The sequence below is a fragment of the Oreochromis aureus genome, linkage group 9 (assembly GCF_013358895.1).
Source record: "Oreochromis aureus strain Israel breed Guangdong linkage group 9, ZZ_aureus, whole genome shotgun sequence".
Taxonomy (NCBI): domain Eukaryota; kingdom Metazoa; phylum Chordata; class Actinopteri; order Cichliformes; family Cichlidae; genus Oreochromis; species Oreochromis aureus.
Genome location: NC_052950.1, coordinates 32,449,625 through 32,458,702, shown reverse-complemented (window position 1 = coordinate 32,458,702; position 9,078 = coordinate 32,449,625). Strand labels below are relative to the sequence as shown.

The following is a 9,078-nucleotide window of genomic DNA, read 5'->3' as shown; positions in this document are numbered from 1 at the left end:
ACAGTTAGTCTGTTACTGTTACTGTCTCGGAGCAACTGTAACCCATGTCATTTCCTCAGGGATTAATAAAGTAATCTGATTATGATACGACTGAGGAGTCAAGCGCAGGTCACAGTGAAAAGTTCAGAAAATTTAATGAACAGAACTAGATTTTTTTTAATCTATAGAGCTATAGAAAAGGTGACATAAATCTGATTCAAATTTTAAAATGCCACGTGGCTAGGGAAAATAAATTATAAGTATTTAATTGCAGTTTTTCTTATTTGTGTTATAGTTTTGTGTCAGAACATTGTGTCAGAATGACAAATGGAGTAATACTGTGATCCTTCCAAGACCAGACAAACTTGTGTTTGAAACATGGAACGCCATCCTCAACACATAAACATGAAGAAATATGCATTTGGAGTCATATGCAGCAGCTATTCTCCACCATGAACTATGTTAAAAATAAACACCGCTCACACCTCACAGATGACAGCATGCAATCCAGCGCAGATGAAAGTGACTTCGTACAGTCCCGATTTGCAGACGCTGTGCACAGAGGTTCAGGAGCAGAAGTCCCATTAACCAGGTAAAATACATATTCATGCCACTATTTTGGAAATATTTATTTTTCATTGTTTAGTGACATAGTGCTTTTTTTCCAATGTATTTTTTAAATTCAGGTCAAGGCTCTGCTACAGGCTCCGAAAGCCCAAAGGCGATATAAGGATGACTGCTCACCACAGTTTTTGTTTGCTACATGGATAATTTAAGTTCAGCTTTTTATTTGTATTTCTTTTTTGTTATTATTTTTTAAGAGTTCAAAATGTGTTCATTAAATAAATACAATTTCATTTTCTCTGTAGCACTTCATGGATTTCATAAGCAACACACTATAGTTGTTTATACAAAGTGCAAAGGTAAAAAAAACAACAACAATATATACAGTCGGCCCTGACCCCTGATTTAGCCGCACAAATACATCAATACATTTTACTCTATATTTATTTCCTTGCAACTATAGTTAAAAAAAAATAATAATTAAAACTAAACTAAACTCAAGTTTTTCTTTCCACATTTTCAGCATGTTTCCTTCTTTTTCATCATTCAGTTTGTCAAAGACTCCAAGCAGGAAACAGCAGGGATGGATATTAAAATATTTAGGTTATATTATAAAATAAACATTCAGTCTGCTCTGAGGAGGAGAGAGAAAAACATGCTGTACTTCAAGAGCCGGAGTCTGCTAGTAAAAAATCTTTGTTTGCAGTGTAGAAAATGTGAAGCATGCTTTCAGTGTTCTTGTTCCTCAGCGACAGTGTTCCCAGTAACAGCTCCAAATCACAGATGTGAAGGTTTTCTTCTGTAGTTGTTCATCTGTTAAACTTCCTGCTTTGCTGAGCTGACAGCCAAAATGATTTTAGCTTCCAACTTAATGCTGGTCTGTGTTTACTTCCCTGAGATCACAAAGGAATTGTAACTGTTCTGTTCTTAGTTGCTGGGAGACAAAATGTGTTTGCTCTGGAATTCATTGAAATCTTCTGTCCATCATTTATTCCTTTATATCCAGAACAGAGGATAGGGAAGGTTTTTGTTTCCACCTATCTTAACTGTAATTGTTACTTGACAGAAGCAGTTGTTCAAAGGAAGCTGCTTGTTTGGTGTCAGATGTATTGGTTGACCTAATAAAATGGAAATGAAAACATATATTCATTATTGAAAAAACATCACCCGTACAGAGAAAAATAAGTCATCACATCAATCAACATTTTCTTAATTTGATATTCTGTTTAATTCTGCTTTCATTGAGCTCAATGTTTTCATATTCTGAATGTTGTTCAACTTTATTCTGACGGTGAAACTTCTGTTGTTAATTAAAGAGATGATGAAGGCTTTTTGTAAAAAAAAAAAAAAAAAAGGTTTTAATTTTATGATGGCAATTCTGTCCTTTAATATGTTATTTTATATACTGTCATTTGTACAGTGTTGTAATTCATTACGATGCATTGCATGTACTTACTCTTGGTTAGTATGGAGAGCTGAGGAAACATCTGTATTTAGAAAAACAACAATATTAGTACAAACACACAAAATAAAATTTACAAATAAAGGCAGAACTCAGTTTTACCCTTTTTTTTACTCCAGCACAGGACTGCTGCTGATACTGCTAATACTGCTAATGCTGCTATAACAAAAAGTCCTCCAATGATCCCTCCTCTGGTGGCTCTCAGCTGGTTTGAATTCGGACTCTGAGGACTGTCATTTGCTGGATCTTTAAAAAAGAAAAAGAAAACCCTCTTCAGTTTCAAGACAGAGACAGTAAGGTAACAACTGTTTGCTTTTCCTGTCACATGCCAGCATGTCCTGAGCAACACAGGACAGGAGGCAAATGTGTGTGCTACCACTGGCTCTAGTATGTTCTTATCTTTAGTTGTTTTTAGTACTTTTTAGTAACTCTAGTTTTGTTCATATAACTTTGTCAGTTTACAGCCCAATATATGTTCCTATCTGAAGCTATGGGCACCACCTGTGTGTAGAGACTTAAGGTCTATGATTGTGAATAAAATCAGTGGAAATTAGTTTCCTCTGAAGTGGGTCCAGTCTCTGGCTTAGAAGCAGGTTGTAGAACTTGGTCATTTGGGAAGGCTCACAGTAGAACTACTACTCCTCTTTACTAAAAAAATGCCTGCTAATATGTTTCAGGCAAATAATGTAGGCCCTGCTGCAGACCCGGGGCATACTGGAGAGATCACATCTGTGGTCTGTTTATTGTGTGTTTTTTCAATTATTATAAATTGGGGTGAAATGACCCAGACTAGTATCATCATATAAATTCGAGACAAATAATTTTACTTGGAGTTAATTAAAACTAATACCAGAATCAAAAGATGGTGAATAGACTTGGACTGCCTGTTGGACAAAAACTGCAAGCAGTGTTAAAGAAAGGGTTTACACTAAATGCAAATTAACTGTCACTTTGTAAAGATATTAATACTAATCATTTTTTCCTTAGACAACATTATTAACAACTTATAATAATTTGAAAAAAATTAAGTTTTCATCTCACTGTAAAACATTCTTATGGTCTCCATGGACCTCAGCTGTACTCTGTGTATGTGAAGTATGTTTATCAGATGTGTAAGCTGAAAAGCTGTCTTCTCTGGTCACTGACAGGATGTCCCCTTATATCTTAATTTGCTTCAAACATGAAAGAAAACTTCCTCCTCACACACCTCTTCAAAATCCTCAGACAACCTTCAGATTCAAACCCAGAACCCTCCTGCATAAAGTGGAAGTACTACCCAGCCCACGACCATAATGCCTTAGTGGGAACAATAAATACTGACTAAAGTTCCTACAAAAAGACCTCAGCAAACAAATATTTACATTTAGATGTATATGAATGGACTAAGCATATTTTAAATATGTAATGAGTGTACATTAATACCAAACTCTCTTCCTCTGGAGTAGATGAGCTCAACCCACTGTCCTGGACTGTATAGATAACATTTACTTGACCACATTGTTGCAGCTTCACCCCTCTGTCTGAAAAATGACTCAAAATTGGACTTTGGAACTAATAAAACTAAAACTGATTAATTATTAAATTGTTTAATATAATTTTTAGTGGAATCCAACATGCATCATATTTTGTTAGATCATACTTATTAAATGATATAAAAAAATAGTAGCTGAAGCTGTCATAAAATACTGTTGTAAATGTTTATTGTTAGTATTAATAACTTTGCATCCTTACCTGGTTTAAATAAAGTTGCTTTCTTTCTGTTTCTGCGAGTGCTGATGGTGCAGCTGTAGTCTAAATCAGTCTCACTGTCTGAAACGATCAAAGAGCTGCTGATGTTGTAAAGAAGCTGTTCAGTCGGCTGGACTGTGATGTCTTTGGAAGTTATGTTGGATGGAGGACTGGTGGACCAGGTGAGTTCAGGTTTAGGGTAGATGCCCTCTGAGCTGCAGGTGATGATGTTTCCTACCTGCTGAATGTTGACTTTTTGGATCTGAGCTGCAAAAGCAGAAAACAAACATGTTTTATGTTCACATATTTTACTTTAGAAGTTTTTTATGCAGGGGAATGAAACTGATATTTAAATCAAAATATGATCAATGTTAACAAGAACAAGGATTTCATTTTTTGTATCTGTGTAAGTTCTATGAGGTGTTTTGAATCAGCTTTTTGTGAGCAGCAGATCTTTTCATGCTGTGGAAGCTTTTTTCATTATATGGATCCATGTTCGACAACAGAAAGATTTATTATCATGGTTGCTTTTCCCACACATGTTTGAAGCTACCAGGGTAAAAAAGGAAAAGCTCTAATAAATATTAAATTTTATGATGCTCGAATGTAAATATGAATATAAATATTTTACTAGCTTTTCAGTCTGAATGTTTAAGATTGCACTGTTTAGTGTTATTGGTGATTTGCAGTTTTCATACATATATATCATCTACAGATGGAGTACCACTCAGCCCTGAATAAATAACATCACATCCTCATATTCTGATCACAATCTGAACTAACAACTGTATAAGTACATAGAGCATGGTATTCATAGTTTCAAATTCAAATTTCTGTGCATAAAAGTGTAAATAGTCTGGCACAAATTAGCAATAGACATAAACTATAGACAATAGTATGAAATTTTCTAATTAACAAATACCAAAAAACAAAACCAAACAACAGAGAACACAGATTTCTTGAATAATTGCACTGTGTATGTATTTACAATGTATCTTTAGGTTAATAAATGATTGTTGGTTTCCTCTGTCAGTTCAACACTGAATTTGTCTCTTACCATCTATCTTTAGGTTGATAAATGACTCCTTGTTTCCATCGATGGTGCTGATGTAGCACTTGTATTTGCCTTCATCCTGAACCTCCACCTTTGTCAGCTGCAGTGAGGCGTTTCCTGTGGAGATCTGGTCGTTGAACAGTGATGTCCTGCCTCTGAAGTGCTGGTTCTGACGTTCCAGCTGATCTTGGTTGTGGTAGAATGAGTGGACAGTAATGTCTCCTGTTGATACCTGAATCCAGTGGATGACTACATCTCTGCCACCATAGCTACACGGTAACATGCAGCTTTCCATGAAAATGCAGGACACCTCAGTATCTGCAACAACAGACAGAGACACATCATCAACGTTTAACCCTTCTGGAAGGTAAGAACTAAAAAATGCGCCCTCCTCCACCTTGGAAGCCCGACCACCAACTTAAATGTTGCAGAATTAAAATCTTTTCTCTCCCTTAAAGCCTCTTAACATTTTTCTGCACCAGGAAACTCTAACCCAATCACGTAGCACCAGTGTGCCATCTTTGATTAAATCATTTTTTTCAAATGTCATCTTTTTTGTGTTGTGCAGAAAACAAGAAAAGTATGTAAAAGTATGTAAATAATATATTCTTTTTTTGCTGGTGATAAAAAAATATGTTTAAATAGGGCCTGTCTTTAAAGTCCATATGTCATTAATATCAAAGAAAAGCGGGTCCATTGATTTTTGAACTGTAACAGACTTCATGCTTAAACACTCCAGGAGGACTTTGAGAACAAGGTTAATGGAACAGAAAATAAAGAGAGCACAATTTAACTAAAATACAGCGGTAAAATGAGAAGCTAAAAATGTTGTTTTCAAGTCAATAAGCTGGAGAAATTACACCTCAAACATAAATTTGTCATATATGATTGTTTTATTTCTCATAACATTATGAGAAATAAAATCATTTAAATAAAGTCATTTATGGAAACACAATACAAAAAAAAATCTGTGGAATGAAAAAAAAACAACACTGATATCTGGCTCTATTTCCTGCTCTGGATTACTTACAGGTTACTCACAGATTCTCTGACAGTCCTTTAAAATTCTAAGAGCTAAGAACAGGTTTATTTTATAAACGTAACATCATTAACTCCTGTGTTTTTTGTAACTAAATATAAATATCAGATGTTTTAAATTAAATATAATTAAATGTTGCAGATAGAGTTACAGTAAAAGCTGTCTGTATTTAAATTATTCTTTAATTAAAATAATACCTGACGACCTGCCAGTGAGAACATGAGCCATGCAGTCAACACATACCAGTGCTTTGCTTTAATTATAAACTTCACACAGGTACACTGAGGGTTTGTTCGATTTATATTTTATCTTTGTGTATGTTTGATTAAATCCTCACTGCTGACTGTGAGAACAAACACACTATTGTCAAACATTGTGTAAACCATATCCCTGCTTCACTGAATACTGATGATTAAAAAGAAACAAAAAGAGATTTCCCTTAAGCACCTACACTGACCCATACACACTTACATTCCTCCTGTATTTGGCTTTCCCAACCACATAACCTTGATTTTTATTTATACTGGAATCCGTAATATGTGTAGAGAAGATCTCACTCACCTCCTGTTACATGAGTCCACTGGAAAGTCAGGACCACCAAAAACACAAGACCTTTGATCCCAGCCATGATCCTGCTCCGTTTCATACTACAATACCTGAGTGCTCAAAAGGTGAAGAGCGAAAGTAAAATCTGACCCAGCTGGTTTGGTTGCATACGGCATTCACTGTGAAAAAATTCACACCCTTCATACCATAAATGTCTAAAATATTTTTCTTGTGACAAACTGAGCCAGTCCACAACTACTCACAGTATTCATGTAAGAAACTGTTCAAAGAGAAAAGCTGTAAAAAAAATAAATAAATAAATAAAAAAAATGTTTGAGTAAATAAGAATAAAAAAGAACCAAACAATTGGCATTTTCATTCATATTGTAGAATTGTGGATGTGATGTTAGCCTTGGACTTGGCCTGGGTTCTCTTACTCAGGCAGTGGTGGTCCTAGCCTGTTTGGTGCCCTGGGTGAACACCCCCTCTGGTGGATATTGACATATTCTTGTCAATTTTCTTGATATTTATTTATAATCACCTCTGTTAATCCTTGATATTTACAATTGAGTGATCAATATATATTAGTGCTATTTCTTAAATGTGTAAACATAATGTATTGTTTGGAGTTTAGTCTGTTACTGTTACTATTTTTAGAATTTCTTCTTGGAGCAACTGTAACCCACATAATTTCCTTAGGGGTTAATAAAGTACTCTGATACTGACTCTGAGTGTTTCAGGATACATGACCTGCCATTATCCAATGACACATCTTGTCACGATCCTGGGTCTTTGACCCAGCTTTTTGAGTTTTAGTTTATTTTGATGTTTATGGTTTGTTTAAGTTAGTTTTCCCTTGTGTTTTCAACCCCTGTTGAGTCTCCCTTGCCCCTCGTGTGTTTCATGTCTGTGTGTCTTATGTTGTCAAGTTCAAGCTGTCATGTCTGCTTCTCATTATGTTTCCTGTTTTATTTTGAAGAGGTCCTGTGTTCCTATGTTCATTATGTTTAGTTTTAATCTTCCTCTGTGACGTCGTTATGTTCATGTGTGTCAGCTCTTTCCCCATGTGTTCCCACTTCTCTCGTTATCCTCCTGTGTGTATTTGGTCTGTGTGCTTTCAGTCTTTCCTGGTCGGATCGTCAGCATTGTTCCCATGCCATGTCCTGAATTGAGGTTTTCCTAGAGCCTCATCATGTTGCCATGTTTAGAGTTTGTTTGTTTTTTCGAGTTGCCAGGGTTTTTCATGGTTCATGTTTCCTTTCTAGTTAACCCATTTTAGGTTATTGCTTAGTTTGCATTGTTTTTGCCCTTTTATTTTGTACTGTTTTGTCTGCCTTAGTAAACAGCTCATCATCAGTTAGGTTTGAGCATTAGAATGGCTGCATCTGGGTCCACTCTTCACACTCCACGCAGTTTGCCTCGGCAGACTGTGACACATCCTGTATCTTTTGCTTGTTTCACCTCCTCTACTTTACTCTTCTTTCTAAACTGAGCACCTGATGGCTTTAAACTTTTCTTGTCCATCTTCCATTGGTTTTAATGTTGCACTCCAGTATGAACACCCATCCCCCAACCCGAGGATCACCACAACATAACCTAATAGACCTACACCTTAGTTCACAGATTCACTTTGTCTAAGGTTTATTTCTGGGATTTCACACAACCCAGTATTCAGATCATGAATACATAATGGGCTTGGATTTACAACATTATGAATGAAATGTGCTCTATTTGGAAGCAGCATGTCTCCCTCCCCTTTCGACAGGTTGTGTGTGAGACTTTAAATCACCAAACTGTAAATTATAAATTTTCATTTGTTATTGATCCCTTTACCCCGAGTCCTAAAGTGTATATTTATTTTCTTAAATATGGGCAGCTGCCCATGTTGCCCCTATCAAAAACCACTACTGTACTCAGGTATTGAAAAGGTAAGTCATAGAAATGCCTTTTTCAGTTTAATGTGGAGCATATTATGACTCGGTATAATTTCTAACCTGCAGGATAAAATTTAGTTTTTAGATTCCCCTTTTCTAAATCTGACTGCAGTGCTTTAAAGCAGACACTGTATCCTGAGCAAGGTCAATTGTACAGGTGTGATACAGGAGGAAGAGAATTTACTCTGAAGTTGTTTTACTCTTTCATAGAAAATATTCAGGCCATGTTTTATTTATAATCTCATTTACTGTAAGATTATTTTCTCAATATATGAAAAAGCGTCACTTCAGCACCTCCTGCTGGAGAAAAAAGTTAAAACAATTCATTGTTAGACATTATTCATTTTTATTAAAATTGAACTAAAACTAAAGAAAATATAACCAGTAAGCAAAAAAGGAGATATAATTGATATAATTCTTTTTCATACTTTTCCATTTTGAAACATCACAATAAACCACTTGCATAACCAACAATTTACATTATTGTTAAAACTCTTTGAAGAGCAGATCAAAAGAGCTGCATACTGAGTTTATAATTACAAGATGTACAGAGAGACCAGACAATCTAATATGTGTTCACATGAATCACATTACAATATGACATCCTGCTGTCCAGAAGTTTCAGGTTTCTGTACTTGGTTTGTATTTTGCCCAACCCATCCTTTTTTATTCCTTTGCATTAAAATGCTTAGCTGGATAAGTGTTAAACTTTGAAAAATATTAAATAAATATTTTATCTACATCTTGTTTTAAAAAAAGAAAGAAAATAAAC

The 9,078-nt window shown here is 35.2% G+C and overlaps 1 protein-coding gene across 1 annotated transcript; it reads right to left on the bottom strand.

The window, feature by feature from the left end:
• Window positions 1-617: 617 nt before the first annotated feature.
• On the bottom strand, window positions 618-6,516 carry LOC116320871 (programmed cell death 1 ligand 1-like). Its single transcript, XM_031740596.2, has 6 exons — window positions 6,388-6,516; window positions 4,791-5,105; window positions 3,737-4,000; window positions 2,108-2,251; window positions 2,000-2,030; window positions 618-1,661 (listed from the first exon to the last, which is right to left on the bottom strand). The coding sequence occupies exons 1-6, from the start codon at window positions 6,470-6,472 to the stop codon at window positions 1,586-1,588; spliced, it is 915 nt and encodes a 304-aa protein (XP_031596456.2). The 5' UTR covers window positions 6,473-6,516; the 3' UTR covers window positions 618-1,585.
• Window positions 6,517-9,078: the final 2,562 nt, after the last annotated feature.